This window comes from Athene cunicularia (assembly GCF_003259725.1).
Source record: "Athene cunicularia isolate RWA chromosome Z unlocalized genomic scaffold, athCun1 chrZ_part2, whole genome shotgun sequence".
Taxonomy (NCBI): domain Eukaryota; kingdom Metazoa; phylum Chordata; class Aves; order Strigiformes; family Strigidae; genus Athene; species Athene cunicularia.
This window is the reverse complement of record NW_020799143.1, coordinates 3,064,505-3,084,320: the sequence shown is the minus strand read 5'-3', so window position 1 is coordinate 3,084,320 and position 19,816 is coordinate 3,064,505. Positions and strand designations below refer to the sequence as shown.

At 41.9% G+C, this 19,816-nt stretch overlaps 1 protein-coding gene across 1 annotated transcript; it reads right to left on the bottom strand.

Moving 5' to 3' along the window:
• Positions 1 to 3,467: 3,467 nt before the first annotated feature.
• On the bottom strand, positions 3,468 to 16,519 carry CHRNA6 (cholinergic receptor nicotinic alpha 6 subunit). The gene is made up of 6 exons (XM_026866208.1): positions 16,160 to 16,519; positions 11,524 to 11,663; positions 8,854 to 8,898; positions 7,641 to 7,750; positions 6,521 to 7,508; positions 3,468 to 3,774 (listed from the first exon to the last, which is right to left on the bottom strand). The coding sequence occupies exons 1-6, from the start codon at positions 16,236 to 16,238 to the stop codon at positions 3,652 to 3,654; spliced, it is 1,485 nt and encodes a 494-aa protein (XP_026722009.1). The 5' UTR covers positions 16,239 to 16,519; the 3' UTR covers positions 3,468 to 3,651.
• Between the last annotated feature and the right edge of the window lie 3,297 nt (positions 16,520 to 19,816).

Genomic DNA, 19,816 nt, shown 5'->3' with positions numbered 1-19,816 from the left:
CGCATTGAGCACCTCAGCCTTTTCCTCATCCTTACCATGTTTCCCTCTGCATCCAGTAAAGGAGGGAGAGTTTCCCTAATCCTCCTTTTGCCGTTAATGAATTTATAGAGAAATTTTTTGTTACCCCTAACAGCTGTAGCCAGGTTGAGCTCTAGCTGTGCTTTGGCTCTCCTGAAGTTCTCCCTGCATAGCTTCACTACATTTTTATAGTCTTCATGAGAGACCTGCCCCCTCTTTCAAAGGCAATAGATTCTCCTTTTGTTCTTGAGATCCAGCCAAAGGTCCCTGTTTAACCAGGCCAGTCTCCTTCCCCGCCTGCTTGTTTTTGGCACGTGGCTTCTCTCCTGAAGTATGTCCAGCCTTCCTGGACTCCCATATCCTTCAGGGCAGCCTCCCAAGGGATTTTGTCAATCAGTCTTTTGAACAGGTCAAAGTTTGTCCTCCAGAAGTCTAAGTGGCAGTTGGCATTCACCAACAGATGAATGTGACAAACTCCTCTGGGCCTTTTAGTAGGGGGGAAAGTGGAAAAATAGTCTCCCTTGGGAAAAGAATGTAATGAGCTGGTTGAGCTGTCAAATTGCTTCTGTACTTTTAAAATTAATTTAGCAATGCCATCATTCTCAAGGAGAGGAGATTTCTTGCTGCCAGTGCTACACTTATCACTAGAACATACAATAGGGATGTTGCTGATGTGGCTTTGGAGCTGATGAGGCAAGAACAGACACACCACTTTGTGTGCCTTGTGATGAACATGAGTACTTTTTCCATGGCTGTGCATGGTGTGCAACCCAACCCAGCGTCTGGGATGGCACCAGCTCTGGTTGAAACTTTTCTTGGTATTTCAGTTAGAAGGTTCCCCAGCAAGACTTGGGGCAAGTAGAAAATGTCACTTTTGTTTGCGTTCTTCTATGTCAGCTCAGAGGTGAGCCCCTACCGCAGCTTTCTCCAACGTCAGATGCTTATCACATGTCTCCCCTCCTCTCTTTAATCAGCCAGCTACTTTCACAAAGCTGACAGGAGTATGCAGGGCTCCCGTCTTGAATGTGCCAAGCACAGCTGAAAATGGCAAAAGAAGGATCCAAAAGTTACTGGGTGGGGGGCAGAAGGAAGGGGAAATGGTACACTCAGAAAGAGACAGAACATTACTTTGTAAATCTTATTCTTAGGATACCAGGCTGATGAGTTAAACGGACCAAACCCTGTGTTTGAGGTCCAGGTGCAAGAGAGAGAGATGCGCAGTGTAAATGGCAAAGACAGGGAGCTGGTGCTGGGGCACTGAGCTCTCCAAACTGGAGATGAAGAGCTGTAAAATTGTGAATGCTTTGACAAAAAGTCAGGGATTTTGCTAAAATCAGCTTACAGGCTGTGAGGTAGCAGCTGTCATGCCTAAGACTCCAATACAGTACACTTCAGCCACAGTATTTTCATTGTTTGTATGGTAATAGACTGCAACAAGTGAATGCTGGCAGTCAGATGTCTTTCCTACAGAAATGAAGCTTTCGGGCTTAGAATGTAGCTCTCCTCTTACAAACTCCCTTCCTTTCCCCTCCTCTCCTTTATGATTAAAGAACCAGCATAGCAAATGTTATTTAGTAGCATCTCTAAACACATTGTCATCAAGGAGTTTTCAAAAAAATACAAATTCTTCCAGAAAGTATATTCCAGGAGTGATATTTATTTGTCAGGCTGACAAAACAACCCATGCTTGTTCATACACCTGTCTGTCAGTTGATACATAATTAAGCAACACTCAGGGGGATTTTAGAAAACATGGTTTTATGACTTTATGTATTTCAACTACTGGATTAATACAGTTATATTCTTGTCATTCCACCTTTATCTCTGACATAAACAGTCATTATAAATTATTCGCAAACATAAATTATTCAGTCCTATTATCTTTATTATGGAGCATCAAAAAGTAGTAAAAGGCCAGTCAGTGTCTTCTGAAACAGGGAGTCGTATTTTCCAAGGACTAGCGATGTCCAAAGTAGAGATGGAAAACACTGCACTGACACTGTACAGTTAAATTTAGAGCCTCCTACAAGAGAATACAGCTTTTTACTCTTGAAACCACTGGCTTTAAATGGAATGGTGCCTTTCAGAGAAGAATCCTTCAGCACAAAACCAACAGGAATCTAACCAGACAAGAGACCTGAGGGTAAATTGTCCACATAGTATAGAAACCACATCAGGTGCATATCTACACAGTGTTTAAGGATTAAATGCACTAGGATTGGGAACCTGGTTACATAGCAGCAACTTCAGCTCCAAAGGAAGTGTCCCTTAGACAGTTACAGGTTTGCACACACAGCACTGACTCATGAGGAGCCAGCAAACAGAAAACTGTCACAGCTGTTTGGACCAAGATGCCCAGCTTTGCACAGGACTCATGATAGCCAGTCTTCTCCTGATGGAATGTGTGTAAACCAAGTTGGTCTGGGGTTTTAAAAACATGGGAGAACTCAGATCAACCCAACGCTGTCAACTCAATTCTGTCTGTGATGAGTAGCTGCTCAGGGACAAACTGTTCTCTGTTGGGCTTATGTCTGAGCCTGAGCAAGCATGAGGTTTCAGAGCAGAATCTGTGGGCTAGGACCACTGTTAACCTGACAAGGTAAACATGTCTTGGAAATCCTACTGGAGTTCACCAAGGTCTTGGTATTCAGTATTAGGAAGTAGAGGGAACTTCGGTCACATGCAAAGTCAAGTGGCAAACGAACTAGTTTTTAAATGTCTCAGAAGCATGTAGATTTCAAATGGGGATGTCTTACATGGTAACCACAGACAGTTCAGGTCTTCTCTGGTTTTCCATAGTGCATCTAGGTTATTCCTCTTTGGTAACTTCAAATGATGCTTCAAATGATATCAGCAAGGCTGCATGCAGTGCAAAATACTAAGTTGGTTTGTCTTCAGCTATGATTAAGTATTTAAGACCTCTCTGACTTCAAACATAAATGTGAACATGTGCTTTGCTAATCTGAGACCCTCATTTGTCCACCTGTATTGCAGAAAACAGGGACCCCTTATTTTAGATTGTATTGAAAATGTTATAGTGTCAAGAGATTGGTTTGATTGTACTTTTGATTATTGGCTGCCCTGACACAAAAACACAATAAGGAGTATTGGTACAGTCAGTAGGACTGTGGTACCTCATGTAAGTGCCATATCAAAGACTAGCTGTTGTACAGGAGAGAAATAGAGAGGAAGTGTAAATTAACTGAAAGCTGAAGAATTATGATCAGGAGAGAAAAATGAAGCGAGGTAGATTCCTCTTTGCACAATGCACTCAGAAGTGCCTGAACTGTCCCTAATAGCCCCCTGTACTGAAATCAATAACTTGAATCTGCTCCTGTGATCCTCAGAGTGATTATTACTGCTGATTCACTGAGGGAGAGACAGGTAGGCACTCTAAAAATCCCAGGCATTTCACCATAGAAAGACCACGTGCTCATCTCCCATTTTCAGTCCTTTTCTCATTCTGTTTTGTTTATTTTGCTTTCCCAGAGGAATCTTCTCTCTCTTTCTCCTTTCCTCTTTGGCTGAGTGCTGAGGAGATGTGAGCAGAGGGGTTATATAATAGAAGAGAAATTTTGGGGACAGTTCAAAAATGAAACAAGAATGAAAGTGAATAAAAAGCAGTGGATCAAGTTATGTATCTGCTATTAAAGGCTGGATAAAGAGCCCTGCGGTCCCAAACACACAAAGGATTATAAACACCCAGAGAAATACTCTGTCTATCACCATAGCTACGTATTTCCAATCATCTTCCACCTGCAAGAGAAAAAAAGTGAAAAGGATAAACTACATGTAATGTACCATGCAATTATGAGTAGACATTATGCTTGTGCTTTTTAACGTGAGGAAGAACTTACATGCACTCAAGGACGTTGCTTGTCATGCTTACAGTTGCTGCAGTTTTCAAGCGTCTTTAGAGGGGGCTGAATTTCTAACTGTATTTACCTCTTTTGTCTGAGAACATTCTAGTATGCTGAATTTTTCTAAATTCAGGTCTGTTGGCAAGCTATGGCTGTGACACTGACAAATAGAACTTGATCATGTGGTGGGTGCAGAGTGGGGTGGTTTTACATCAGGCAGAACCACCACAGCTGCACATCACTAGACCCTATCAAAGGATTTATCCTGACAGCCCACATAAGAGACAGTTTGCTCTCCTGGCCTGCCTTGCCACACTACCAGTCAAGCCCCACTGATTTCAGCAAACTGGACAGCTGGACACAGGGACCTGACTGAGGAAACCACAGTGTCATGTGCTAAGCAGGCCAGAGTGGATTTTGTGTGCCTGAGACATGCCTTAGATCCACATTCAGTGAAGTTGCTGTCCTTCAAACTGTACCTATATACAAGGACCACTGCATCAGAAGAACATTCACTCATATAAACTAGTCACTCCTTAGAAGCTCTCTGCTGAGGGATGTTCCACTTGTTTTCCCAATTTCTTTATGCTTTTCTCCAAAAGGCTGCTGTTGTACTTCTTGTGAAAGAAAATGCAGCAAGAACTCCAGCTGCCATAGATGTTGACACAGTTTTTAAACCCTTCTACTTATGCAGGACATGGTATCACCCATATGACTTTGCATGTCTGGCTGAAATGAAGCAGCCTGCAGAACCATTGCCTTAGTGCTTGCCTGAGAAGAACCCCACTTTTTTTCAAAAGAGGGCTTTTTCTCAAATGAAAACTCCTGCTTCCCATCCCTAGTATCTTTTGAAAGGTAAGATACAGAGCTGCTGGTGCACACACCAGACTAAGAATACAATTTCATGTGACAGGAGAGATTTGCGAAATGCAAATCAGCAGAACTGGCAATGGAAGACTTACCAGCTGTATAATCAAGGCAGAATGGTATTTGGACTCTTCTTTTTTGGAGTGCATTGGAGAAATCAGCTGACTATGCTAGCTGAATATGGTACATAGATAAGTTTCATGCAGCTGGTGTGGCAGTGAGAGCAGGGCTAAAATGTTGGGGCCATGTAAAACATTAAGGGCATAGGTACTAAGCAAGGCTCAGATCAATCTCCATCCTCCTCTGTGCTGACAGATTCCTGTCTTTTGCTTTGGGCTAGCACATATTACCCCCTCATCCTACAAATTCAGTCACCAGGCCTTAACTGTAGCCTTTTATTTAAAAAGTGATGGACTTTGTTATCAGATAAACTACTGCAGGGAAGAAACAGAAAAAAAGGTATTTTTGGGGCTGCACAGAAGTTGAATGAATTTGTGCTGATTTCAACAAAATATTCTGACAGAAAGAACACCTCTCCACATTTCCCTCACGAAGTATTTGTTTTTCAATACAAATACAGCAGTATTTAACTTTGAAATGGATTTTTTCCATCATAGAGCATCTAAAAAAATTCAAACCCAAAAGCAAACACTTCATGACAGATGAAAGATAAATGTTTAATTAGGTTTTAAATATATTTTAAAACACAGCATCACAGAATTCCTATTCCTTGTGAGGCCTGGGTGTGGGGAGATGTCAGATAATCTTCCTTGGAGCTGCTTTTAGATGCTTGTGTTTACACCTGAGGACATGGCCCCGTTATTCTCTAAATTCCAACATGCATCATTTTCAATGACAGTAATCCCAGCTAGGATTAAAGATTTATAACCTTACACAAGCAAATCCATTAGTTTAAATGCCAAGTCTCACTTTTAAACCCCTCTCTCTTCTTTTTTTACTCTGTCTTTATTCATCTGTTGTCTCTTCATTCAGTTGTCTTCCCCCAAAACTCAACTTTTATTTCAATGTATGTTTGTCATGGCTGAAAATAATGTATTGCTGAAGCCACAATTAGTCAAATCACAGCAAAAAAAGCAGAACACACCAGACTGAAACAAAGTACAGACAAAAGCATTCTGAAAGGAGTATCTTTACCAGATTTATCACTGGCTGAAGATAGTTCTCCAGATTAACTAGTGCACTGATAGACAAGTCCTGTTTCTTAAAGAACTGTTCCCAGATTTGCTTGTTCCATTACTAACACAGAAAAGAACTCTGCTTGACAAACCACACAATATTAAGATATCACTGCTTACTAGGGCTAAGCAGTGGGTGAGCAGTGGAAGAGGGTTGTGTCTGAGGATCTGAGGAAGGTTGGAACACACCTTTAAAGGTCCTGTTTAGTCTAGCCCTTGGCCTATGGCAGGACCAACTCTGCCTGAACCATTGCTGGTCAAAGTCCATACCTCATAGCTCTAACAGGCTGACGTTTCTCTTAATTTCCTTTGAAGGGTGAGCCTCATGTCTAGTCTAAAACTGTCCTGCTGCTTAAATTATCCAGTGGGGATAACAGAAGAACAGATGAGATTGCTTTTCTTGTTCCATCCCCAGTGAATGATTGATTTATCTTCCCCCTTTCTGTAGGAAAATTTGACCCATTCACAGCTCTCAAAATTTTCTTCTCTAGACCCAACAACTCCAGTTCCTCCAGGCTGCTCTCCTAGATTATGCTGGAAGTGTGGCCCCATGCCCAGCTGGGTGGCTGTTTCCCTTACCTCTTTGGTTTCATTTTGAGACCTCATATTCTCTGCGATGAACTGAACACTGCTAATGACATCTTTCATTTCTTGAGAGTATTCCATGGGCTGTGCCATCCATTTCAGTGACTGACAGCTCAGATGTCTTCTTTTGGTGGTATTGAATTCAGTTGCCTTATCACAGCGACTGCATCGCTGCTCCCTGTGTAATTTGGTATCTTTGTGTTTGCTGTGCTTTAACTCGCCTGACATATTGGCTGGTCCTTTCTTGTTTTTTCTGGAGATGTTTTTTGTCTGCTGTTCTACTGGCCTCTGCATCAACAGGACTTTGGGGAGCAGGCTAAGAAAGACAGTTTTTACCCATTTAGGCATTGTGTGTGTGGTTGGAGTTCTGTAATGTATATTCAGAACAAACACTGTGATGACAATTGACAGAGTCACAAATATCATAGTAAAGAGTAAGTATTCACCTACAAGGGGAATTACTAAAGAGGTGGATGGGATTGTTTCTGTGATAACGAGTAAAAATACAGTCAAAGAAAGGAGCACAGAGATGCAAAGAGTCACTTTCTCACCACAGTCAGATGGCAGGTAAAAAACTAACACAGTCAGGAATGAGATGAAGAGACAGGGAATGATCAGATTTATGGTGTAAAACATTGGCAGCCTTCGAATATAAAAGGAATATGTTATGTCTGTGTAGATCTCTTCACAGCAGTTATATTTGATGTCATGTTTGTAGCCAGAAGCATCAACTATTTCCCATTCACTATTTTCCCAAAAGTCATTCATATCTACTTTGGATCCAATGATCAGAAGATCAATTTTGGCTTTGTCATAGGTCCATGAGCCAAACTTCAGTGAGCAGTTCTGATGATCAAAGGGGAAGAAGGTAATATCCATAGGACAGGAGCTTTTAAAAATAGCTGGTGGGGTCCAGGTGATCATTCCATCATAGCGAAGCAGGGCTTTGGTCTTGCCTTCAACTTGAAAATCTCCCACAGCACTAGAAAGACAAATGAGGCAAATAAAATAAAATTAAATTAAAATTAAATTATTTAAATTAAGATATCATTCATGGACACTGCAAGAGGATACTTTTAAGAGAAAGGGTAAAATAGAAAAGTGTTCATCATACTTATTATACAAGACAATATCTGGTTTCCAAATTTTATCTGCCGGTACCCGAACAAATTCAATGCCATCATATTCTCTGGGATCCCACTGCAATTTGTAGTCATTCCAAATCTGAAAGAAGACGGGACAAATATTTTAAAACCTTGTATTATCAGCAAATATCTGCTTCTCAGATATTTCTGTAAAATGACAGGCTATGACAAGGACTGAAAGTGCAGCATGTGTAGAAGGGGACAATAGTCCAAAACCCAACAAGGCCATGACCTGGAGAATCACTGGACATATATGAATACTGCTCACATTGATCTGCTACCCCCTCCTCTGTGAGGGGATGGGATGACAATTGTTAGCCATTGCTGATATGCTGAGATCTCTCCTCTGCCTTGCTACATCAGTACAGACCCTTACCTGTGCAAGGTTACCTCCCCAGTGAAGAGAGGGAATACAGGCCTTGCTGCTGCTGTCATGAGAGTGCACACTGCAGATTAAAGAAGGCCAGCATCAAAGGCAACCAGCATCCTAATGAGAAAGGAGGTACACTAACAGGCAGTTGCTGCCAGGGGACGTTGTTGGTTCCACAGGGGTAGCGAATTACCAAGTTAGGGTCGGACAGCTCTTGCATTGCTGTCTAATGCCCTATCATGGGGCCATGCTCCATGCTCTGAGAGCCTGCCCTGAACATCCTGATCATAAGTATGGTATATTTTACAGAAAGCTTTGTGTGGATCACACTCAGTGCCTGAAGGAAGCTGGTTTTGATGGAAGTTGGCTTGTTTTTCTCAGCAGTTTAGGTCCTTTAAGGATCTTTGTCTATGCACAAACGCTAAAATAATCAGGAAAAATGGAGGCATGTTCCTTTTGCTAATAAATGTTTTGGTTGGAATCTTCAATATGGAGATGACCTAGGACTGCAGAGCTGCATACTTAATCACTCTTTAATGGGTACATCCAGCTACATTTACCAGATAAACCAATGATCATGAAGTTGGAGGAGAATATAACACACAGGAAAGATGGGAGATTAACTTCTTGGAAATAAGAATAAAGAAATTACCTTTCCAAATGTGGCTTTGGTTAATGGAGCTTTTCTTTATTCATACCTTTAAAATCCTTGTGGCAAACCAAGCACTTATTCTATAGATGGAGCTCACAAGGTAACACACATTTCATCATACCAATGCAAAATGCATGAGAAATGCAATGCAGTCACTTACATGTCTTAGCCACAAATTTGTTTCCATAATCTGATTGACTTCATCCTAGAAAGAAAAACAGGCATGCACATCTTCACAAATCTACAGTATCCTGAATTGGCCACAAACTTATTCTGATAGAAATGGAAACTAGAATACCACATTAACAGACACCAGAATTTTTTCTGGCTCTTTTCAGGGGACTTAACACACTGTGAACAATCATGTGCAAGTCTACTGAAAACATTTTAAAGCTCTACTGAAAAATTATCCCCCAAAAATATCAGACATACAAAGCACTGCACTGTTTTGCCAGGGGCCTGAGTACCTGCAGAACTCAAAACTTACAATTGCTCTGACCAGTACCAGAGGAATAAGGTTCTGCTGGTGGCTATGTATTTTGTTGGATTCAGTGTTTAAAACCTCTGTTTACATAGTACAGTACTGCTCAAGATTCAAGGAAAATCGCATCTGTACCACAGCGTTCTTGCATTTCTATGCAAATTAAGTTGCTGTTGTACTGAGAGCTTCCTTTTACAGACAAGTATTGCTATTGCCAATCAGCAATGAATCAGGAAGGGGCTGCATGTGACACCAGAAAAAAATATTGGATCCTGTTCTAATGAGCCTTCAGTCTAAAAGTATTCAAAAGGATTCAGATTACATATATTTATGAATGCAGGATGACATTCACAATGAAAATATCTGCAAGAATATTGCTTTGGGTAGTTCTTAGTTTTTAAGAATGTGGACTCAAAAAAAAGGTGATATTTACAAACCAAAGGTAAACAATGTTGTAGATGTATTTTCAACATTGCATATTGAAGGTTAAACACAAAGAACATTTTGAAACGCCTGTAAAATACCTGTCTATTGGTTAAACTATTTAAGTTCTTGTAAAAATAATTACTTTTTCTTGAGAAAATTCAACTGATTTACTTATGATGTTCCTTTTTTTCTCCAAAGACAGCACTGGGAGTCAGTGACTGCATTGTGAGACAGAACTGCTGAAACCTGCCAAGCTATCTGTAACATAGAAACAAATAATTTGACAAAGGAACTCCCAAAAGTGACAACTGCCATCACCATGAGGACTTAAAATGCTTTCATTTATAATCTCAGATAATCTAGCTCCCCAGCTGTTGTTGAATGTTCCTCCTCACTGTTTGCTTGTCACTTCATTATGGATTCAACTAGGTACCTCAGAACCAAAACTCAGTCTCTGTTCTGTGGATACTGTTTCACTGATGAGGCTTCAGCAAAGGGTTTAGTTCAGGTTTTGCTTCTTCCACAGTCCCTCTGCCCTGCCCAGCAGGTCTGCCACCTCAGACACACTCACCCCTTATATACAGTATGCGCCAGAACACACAACATTCATCCCCAGCTCCATGCTTTAAAACACCACCCTGCAAGTTTCACATCTCTTACATTATTCTGAAACAGACTGAAAAAGCATGCAAAACCCCAAGTTTTTTATCTCTCAAGACCACTGGGAAATGACACTAGCCCCAAAACTAGAACTAGACTGCATGTTTGTTCTGCTGCTTAAGGACAACAATTAAACTCAGACACCAGAGTGAAAAGAGCAGGCATATTTTACTAGTGATACCAGTGTAATACAGAAAACATGCAGTAAGAAAAAGCAGAACAGTGCACTTAAAGCAGCAAACAGGAAAAAACAGGGTAATGCATTAAATCATTACTACATGAGAGAGAGAATGGAGATTAAGAAAAATACATCACCACTTGCATATATTACCATCACCCAGACCCGCAGTGGCTGGGCAGCCCCGGTTACAGCGAGGGTTTGCAGAGCCTGTCCCGGCAAGGGGGAAATCCTATGCGGTGTGTCCACCTGTAGGTGAGGCTTCCAAAGTCGCTGTGAGCAGGTCCAGCCTTATATAGCAGAGATCAACAGGCCAGAATAGCTGGCACCTTTGTTTTGAGCGGAAGATTTCTGGTTTCATTCTCCTGTTGGATTCCACCCAAAGCCTGGCCAGTGCTCGGGAGAGGAAACCAAGGGAGTTTCTAACAAGGCCAAATACTTGGGTTCTCTGCCTTGAGCAAGGCTAAACAAGGGAAGTTGGATACATTCTCTCCTCACTACTGATTCTATTTCGTCTAAGCTGCATCTTTCACTAGTGAGTTTACATACTTTGTTAATGATTACACACTAAACAGCTTCGGCTCGGGGCCTGTTGTTCAGGCTTCAGTACTTCAATGCTTTAGCACTTTTTACATCAGCATAAGTGCGTTGTTATAACTTAGTACAATACATACTAGCACAATGGCTTTCAGTTATAAAATATACAGGATTCATCTATAGGTCAACTCTGGCTTGGGCCAATTGTCCATGCCTTAGCACTTCAATGTTACACAATGTAGACACAACCAGGTATCTCTGGAGTGGGCTTAGCACTGTGGAGAGTGGGCTTGAACATTTGGTACTGCTGCTATGGGTGCCAGAGTACAGAGTAAGCAAATGAATCTTTGTACTTTGACACTCATTTGAGCAACTGGAGTGACTTGGCTGACAGGAAGAACAGCAAAGGTTTCAGCATGTACACATATGCACACATGACAACATCAGCTATGAGAGCTGTAGGTGTAACCATGATGTCTACTTCTTTAGCAATTTGTATGTGTTTAAACCATCCCCAAACCTCAGCAGTATTCTGTAATGAGTCTTACCACATTAGTTAGCTGGGTAATGGCCACTTCAAAATACACTGTGACAGGGTCAGACACATTTTCCACTGGCCTGATGAACTGGTTGTACTGGGAGAAGAGCCTGTGAAATAACCGTTCCTCTGATTCACAGGCTGTGGTATCTGTGTTGGTGAAGATAAAGAACAGCTACATCAGAGGTAAGGAAGAGGGAAAGAAGGTGATGGACAACATACTAGTTCATTCTGTATTTCTGGATCCTATGCTTGTCACCATGTATCAAGGCACAGGAGCACAGAAAGGAGAGGGTTGCCAGTATGCTGTCAGTTGAAAGTCTTCTCCACCAGGATGTTGCCCACCGCTCCTTGTCTTCTCAAGGTGTATGGTAATAGCCTGAATGGAAATGTCTCTTAAACTGGATCCTGCCTATGGGACTCCATTTGGCCCACCCTGATGATGAGGGGGAAAAGTTAGTAACTAATCTGTACCTTTAAGACTCTGAGCCCTTTCGCCCACCTAGCTGCAGAGAACTGATAAAAACAGCAGGTCCTCGAAGATAAACCTGCCTAGAAGAAGCACACAGCTCAGCAGAAACGAGGTCAGAGGTTTACCAGCGAGAAGGAGGAAGACTTCGAGCCTTGATCAAATGATCACCAGAGAACACCGAAGGACCACCACCACATTTTACAGAGCATGCACAGTCGTGTGTGTGTGTGTGTGTGTGTGTGTGTATAAAACTATGTAAATGATTTCTGAGAAACCATTTGAATACTCCAGCCTTTTCTCTGAAAACTCATGCATATGTATGTATACTATCTATATAGCCTGAGGGCTTTTTAACTCTTTTCTCTGTGTGTGTGTGTGTGTGTGTGTATGTGCGCCTTAGGAGGAGAGATCCCACACACACTCAGTGCAGTAATAAAGGAATACCTGCTTAATAATTCCAGTTATTGAGTTTTCACAACGTCAATGAGATTAGACTGAAGTAGAATAAGGTGGTGTGAAGTAGGAAAAGAAGTACAGTTGATTTCAACCCTGAGATTTTTATGGTAAAATTGAGAGTTTCTGAAAAGCATAGGTATTTACTCGAAAATTAAAAGCTTGAGGCTGCAACTACAGGATCAAAATCTATGTCACAGAATCACAGGATTATCTAGGTTGGAAAAGACCTGGAAGATCATCTAGTCCAAGCATTAACCCAACACTGACAGTTCCCAACTACACCATATCCCTCAGTGCTATGTCAACCTGACTCTTAAACACCTTCAGGGATGGGGACTCCACCACCTCCCTGGGCAGCCCATTCCAACGCCTAACAACCCATTCTGGAAAAAAATGCTTCCTGATATCCAGTCTAAACCTTCCCTGGTGCAACTTGTGGCCATTCCCTCTTGTCCTATCACTTGTTACTTGGTTAAAGAGACTCATCCCCAGCTCTCTGCAACCTCCTTTCAGGTAGCTGTAGAGGGCCATGAGGTCTCCCCTCAGCCTCCTCTTCTCCAGACTATAAACACCCCCAGTTCCCCCAGCCGCTCCCCGTACAACCTGTGCTCCAGACCCTGCACCAGCTTCGTTGTACTTCTCTGGACACACTCGAGTCATTCAATGTCCTTTTTGTAGTGATGGACCCAACACCGAACACAGTCATCAAGGTGCGGCCCCACCAGTGCCGAGTACAGGGGTAAGATCCCTTCCCTGTCCCTGCTGGCCACACTATTGCTGACACAAGCCAGGATGCCATTGGCCTTCTTGGCCACCTGGGCACACTTCTGGCTCCTATTCAACCAGCTGTCAATCAGCTCCCCCAGGTCCCTCTCTGACTGGCAGCTCTCCAGCCACTCCTCCCCAAGCCTGTAGCGCTGCTGGGGGTTGTTCTGGCCCAAGGGCAGCCCCCGGCATTTGCCTTATTGAAACTCCTCCAGTTGGGCTCAGCCCATGGCTCCAGCCTGTCCAGGTCTCTCTGCAGAGCCTCCCTAACCTCGAGCAGATCAACACTCCCACCCAACTTGGTGTCATCTGCAAACTCATTGAGGGTGCACTCAATCCCCTCATCCAGATCATCAATAAAGATGTTAAACAGGAGTGTCCCCAAAACCAAGCCCTGGGGGACACCACTCATGACCAGCCATCAACTGAATTTAACTCTGTTCACCACAACTCTTTGGGCCCGGCCATCCAGACAGTTTTTACCCAGCAAAGCTGCGATTGTCCAAGCCACGAGCAGCCAGTTTTGTCAGGAGAATGCTGTGGGAAATGGTGTCAAAGGCCTTACTAAAGTCAAGGTAGACAACATCCACAGCCTTTCCCTCATTCAATAAGCAGGTCGCTCTGTCATAGAAGGAGATCAGGTTTGTCAGGCAGGACCTGCCTTTCATAAACCCATGCTGATTGGGCCTGAGCATCTGGTTGTCCCGCATGTGTTGTGTGATGGTACTCAGGATGAGCTGCTCCATCAGCTTCTGTCTTCTGGCTGAGGAGGCTGGATTTCATCAATACAACTGACCTTGCTACTAAAGACTGAGGCAAAGAAGGCATTAAGCACCTCAGCCTTCTCCTCATCACTTGTTATCATATTTCTTCCTGCGTCTGGCAGGGGATGGAGACTCTCCCTGGACTTTCTTTTGCTACTGACATACTTCTGGAAACATTTCTTGTTGTCCTTGATTGCTGAAGCCACATTAATTTCTAGCTGGTCTTTAGTCCTCCTGATGTCAAGGACTCTACGTGACTATAATAATACCTCATAGTCTTAAAAACTGTGACTACATTTTATCCTCATATTTGTTATTCCAGGTCTTTAGATAACACAATTGTGCTCTGAAGGGAGTTAATAAACTTCAATGAGAATAGCTCATTTAAATATTTAATATTTAGTATTTAGTTAATATTTATATTAATAAAAATGTTTAAATATTAGAATTTCTTCTAGAATAGCATGCATCTTTGTAATACAGAGCACTTCTTTGGGAATAGTAGATCATTGATATAAACTCCAGACTGAATAGCTTAGTGAGAGTAAGGTATATGACAGACACTGAGCTGTCCCACTGCAGTCAAGAAGAATCCTCTTAATCTGTCACATACAGCCCAAACCTGAAATAGTTATTTCCACAGTGCTAAAGCCTACAGACTTTGATTTCAAATGGAGCTATTAAATCATGTGGACTGTGGCAACATCAGCTCAGAATAATATTTTTCTTGAATAACTTTGTTATTTCAATGCATTACTATAATTCAGCACTTAAATTCAAAATACTTTATAAGGCAGAGATTTAGAACTTTCTCCTCATATTGAGCACAGCCATGTTACCAAAGCTATATGATGATGCCAAAGATACTACTGATACAACTGAGGAAAAATTAGTTTTTCAGACACATGGTTATAAATTTTTGTGTTAGTCCCAGCCTGCACTAGGACATGTCAGGAAAGCAATCATGGTAAGCCTTTATGACTCAATTATTAAACACAGAAGGGGTATGCGTCAGGCAGCGTGGTCTCTGGCACAGCATAAGACATGAATTTGAAATTTACATTTCCTTCAGTGAACACAAGGCCCTGTGCTGGCACAGCTGTCCTACAAGAAGATGTTTAGTCTCAGAATACTGCACTTCTTTCATGCTTAGGCCATCTTTACCCTATTTGAAAAAAAAAAAAAAATTACATTTCTATCTCTAAGGTGAAACAAAGCATACTTAAGATTCAGGGGAGTATCACAATTAAATGCTAAAATGTTGGTTACCAGTGACTTACATGTATGAAAGAAAATTCTAGTAAAACTTCCATGACTACATGTTTTGTTTCATCCTTTTAGCATCACGAGAGCAGACATATGAAAGTCTGTAAAGTCTGGATGTTTGTATATCATTTATTGTGCCATTCAAAAATCCTGTTCAGATTTCATCGTCATTATCATCCATCACACTGTGACTAGAAGTACCCTACTTTGGGAACTTTAATTTCTTACCAAAGTCTCATGAATAAAGCCGGTGAGTCTAAAATCATGTTTATTTGAAAATTTCCTACTGGCTTCTTAACAAACACACGGTTTAAAATAAATAACAGAAACAGACAAGTATTTAGGTCTTTCATCTTTACACATTAGTTACAGATTCTCATCTTAATGGTGCTACTTTAAGACAATGCTTTATGGACTGCTAATACAAGCACTGTACTTCACACATGTCTTGGTCATCAGCAGAAGTGAGACTTTCAAAAAAGATGTAGTGTCTTAAGCGCAAAAATCCTGCTGAACCTCAGTGAGACATGAATGGAAATCACACCAGCATATTTAAGCATAGATCACAAACAACAGTGAACAAAAATACAGCAAGTTCTCACTTTTGCAGTGTATTGAAAAAGAACATCTTTAGTCTGCATTATTTAAACAATTGGAAAATTCAAGCACCAAATTAAATTACTAGAGCTCCTATTTAATTTTCATTCTTTGCTAGACACAGTTCCTCAGTTATCAAACCAAAATTAAAGGGTTTATGTAAGAAAACTAGCATTGCTTTAGCTCTCTTAATATACTGTTGAAACATAACCGATTTCTGCCTAGAAATTGCTCGCAGAAGCTTTAAACTGAATTCATTCCAGGAAAAGGGAAGCAGAGACAGTGACCAGAAAATATTTTAGAGACTAGTATCAAAGACAGCCTACCTTTAATGAAGGATGTGAACACGAATGCCCACACACAGAAAGCAGGGTAACACCAACATAGCCACCTCTCAGGATGCATTGCTGGCAGCAGAATAGAGCTTCCTTTTGAGGTTTGGGGAAAGAAACATAAGGCAAGAATTCATACAACCCCCCTGGACGGCAAGTAGGTGGCACAAAGATGGATTTCAGTTTTGCATCTGTGGCAAACTCTAGTCTGCTGAGCTGAGCAAACGCTTGCAGAGTTGCTTCCACGATCACCAGGTGAGCAGAGTTTATGCTGTGCAGTGTCGGCCAGCATTTTATCAGGTGACTGTACATTTCCAGTCACATGCATCATTGCCCCTAGGGGAATGTTTACGAGTGCAGGAGAGAGAGGGAAGGCAAGACACGGGGTAGCCAGAGGGAGCTTGATGGGAGGAACTCAGTTCTCCACCCACTGGTTAAGGAGCACATCCAAAAGCAGCTGCTTTAGCTGTTGCCTAGTGGTCCCCTGAGTGAGTCCGGATGAATGTGCAGAAAGGAAACAACTTCAGTTTATTGGCTGAGGACTAATTTTGCAGCAGGAGAAAGGGATGCTATATGGTTTTAACACCTCTACCAGGAACCACCTGAACTTTGAAATAAGCACAGCATCGTGATACTATTCTTGACAGTATTCTGAGTGAATAAATCTAAGGAAAGTAGATTTATTACTGCTGTCTAACAGGAACAAGTAAGCATGGTAAATTCTTTCCTACAGACAAGTCAGCTCACAATACCAATTCTTCTCTCATTTTTTTGTGTGCAATGACTCCTGGGCAGCATCCTGCTAGTGTGGAATTGGAGTAGTAGAAAAGAAAAAACACCAAGTGCTGTTATGGAAGTACCTAACAGGCCACATTCACTCAGACAGAGTGTTATTCTTAATCACAGAAATGTGATTAAGAATAAAAACAAAAAAAAAGAATAAAAAAAAATGGAAAACATGATCTGTAGAGATTGATGCATGTTCACCCCTCAAGTTTTCAGTATACAGGGTGCCTGCAACAGGAATGCCTGAAAAGAATCTGTAGGCAAAGGGTCTGAGAAACCGAGGGCCCTGTTTAACTGCAGAGGTGTGGAAGGCACCAAAGGTTACTTGGTGCCATCCAGCCTGGCACAAAGCAGCTCAGACAGGAAATCTCTTTTATGTGTGTTCAATCCAGCATGAACAAGTCTGAGTGACTGGATGAATGATTTGATCAAAACAGAAATGCTGCTGATTTCCAGGCAGTTACATTGTGCACGTGTGGAAGAAGAGAAAAGCCATAAACAGAAACAGGATGCCCTTCACACTGCAGAACATGGAGGCAATACTGCAGCTCAGGATAAGAAAGCAATTTATCTTCCACACAAGTTGTTAAAATATCAGTAGAAGGGAAGAAGTCTGTTTGGAAAAAAGAGACTCAGGAAGGAGTTGCCTTGCATAGAGAAGATCTCTGAAGTGGTCAAAGTTGCCCATGGCAAATTTTGAGGGATGAAGAGACAGTCTTGGAGTATTACTAACAGAAGCTCACTGGAGTCAGGGAGCCTTGAGCAGAGATGAGAAAACAAAAAAATCAAACCACAAGTGTTTGCAGGGTTGGGAGTCATCTTGCACTCTCAAAAGCAGTAGCAAACTAACATGGTTGTAAGGGAAGACCACAAGGCATGGCTATGAGGCATCTCCAAGCTGAAGTCAGCTATAAGTTCTCCTTACAAATGATTTCATGATGAAAATGTGGGTTTCAGCATAGTGATTTCTCTTGTAAATTTCTATTTTGCCAACATTTTCCAAGGGAAAAAAGTAAAAAGCACAAAAAAAATAGCCTTTTGTCTGGTTTTCCTCAAATGCAATGTTTGTTAGAATGCTGTTAACAGTCCAGGTCCATAACCTTGAAATTCCCTCACCTTATCCAATGAAGCTCATACTTCCTCTGTGAATTTACGCACTGTGGCTAATATAATCATGCATCCATGCAGCATCACAGGATGCCTGTGGCTGGCTGTAGTTATGGCATGTGCACTCTTATTAAAGTCCAGTGCTTGTAGAAAGATGACATATGGTAACACAGTCAGATGCAATTTGGAAACAAGCTGACCCCAAATTAAAATGTTTTGACATTTCCAAACATTTTATTCTTCTAAAAAACTGACAGGCCAGGGAACTGGCTGTGAGAAGTTAACATACCTTCAAACACATATCTGGATTGAACTGAAAGGTCTTCAGAGGTGAGGGTAATGAGTGCGTTTCCCCTCCGGAGAGGAGAGCAGTGGCAGGCCAGCTGGCAAGGTGATCCTTACTGTTACACTTGAAATAAAGAGCTGCTTTGTTATGGGGAGGAAGGGATGGGGAAAACAGGTGGAGTTAGGAGACAATATCAATCATTCAGTGAGCAGATGACAGGCCCTGCTGTTAGGAACCTGCTGATGTATGGGTGCTGCCTTTGGGAAAGGCTGAAGAGGAAGGTAGAGTTCAAACTGGGCCATGGCAAGCACTGATAAGGCATCCAGATGGATTGTCCAGAGAGTCCAGCTGAGGTACTCCCTCAGTGACAAGGAAGCCAGCTGGAAAGCAGAGCAAAACGTTTGTCAGTTATCACTGCTAGGGAAGTCATCTAATTGAATCTAACATGAACTGGCCAAGGAGGGTGTCACCATGCCAGGCTCAAACTGCAAGCACATACTTATAGGCTTTCTCTCTTCCTTTGTCCTCCATGGGTGGAAGAAGAGACTGAATTAGTCCCTTCACATGTGCTCTCCAAGAATATACTGATGAAGAGCCAAAACCAGGACAGCAAGCTTGTTAACCATTCAAGGCATTGCAGACCTTAGGTAGGGAAGCAGAGGCCATCTTCGGGACAACTCTCTGAGAGAAGTGTTCCATCTCAGCAAGCACTGTGCTCAAAGTAGAAATCATCAAGAGACATATTTCATACAAGTAGCTGGGCAAAATGGTCACAAAGATTTAAACCTTTTGGAGGCAAAACTTCAGAGTCTATTAACTGCGTTGACAAAGTTATCCTTCACTAACAAGTGTTCACCTCTTACTAAGTGTTGTGCTTTAACCCCAGTCAGCAACTAAGCAGCACGCTCCTGCCCACTCACTGCTCTCCCAACCGCCAGTGGGATTGGGAGAACTGAAAACAAGTAAAACTTGTAGGTTGAGGTAAAAATAGTTTAATAATTGAAATAAAACCAAACCAAACCAAACTAAAAAAACAAAACCCTAATAACAATTATGAAAAGGAAGATAACAAAAATAAGGTAAAATAAAACCCAAGAAAGAGAAGTGATGCACAATGCAATTGCTCACCATCTGCAGACCAATGCTCAGCCAGCCCTTGAGCAGTGATCCACCCTTCTGGCCAACTCCCCCGAGTTTATGTACTGGGCATGAACAAACCAGGATGCTAAAGCAGAGCAAATAATTGCTCCCTATGTTCTCCATTCTGACATAATCTGGGAGGTGTTTTGTCTCTGCTTTCTTGGTTACTACTGCTCTTTGTTTCTGAACTGCATTCCCCCAGCTCTACCCCCTCTTCTCCAATTCAGTAGGCAAATGCCTGTCTGATGCGCTTTAGGTTTGAGTTCCACCTCTTGCCTTCCCCACCTTTAAGTCCTTTTAGTATTCTTATTGTGCTATCCTTCTGTCACTTG

What these genes read in the sequence shown, in the direction of transcription:
- CHRNA6 (XM_026866208.1), bottom strand. Translation starts at nt 16,238, where the DNA reads ATGCATCCTGAGAGGTGGCTATGTTGGTGTTACCCTGCTTTCTGTGTG. An exon ending in CAAATTTGTGGCTAAGACAT is followed by an intron (nt 7,751 to 8,853) that starts GTAAGTGACTGC and finishes GTCTTCTTTCAG; the next exon opens with ATTTGGAATGACTACAAATT. An exon ending in CTCAAAATGAAACCAAAGAG is followed by an intron (nt 3,775 to 6,520) that starts GTAAGGGAAACA and finishes TTTCTCTTGCAG; the next exon opens with GTGGAAGATGATTGGAAATA.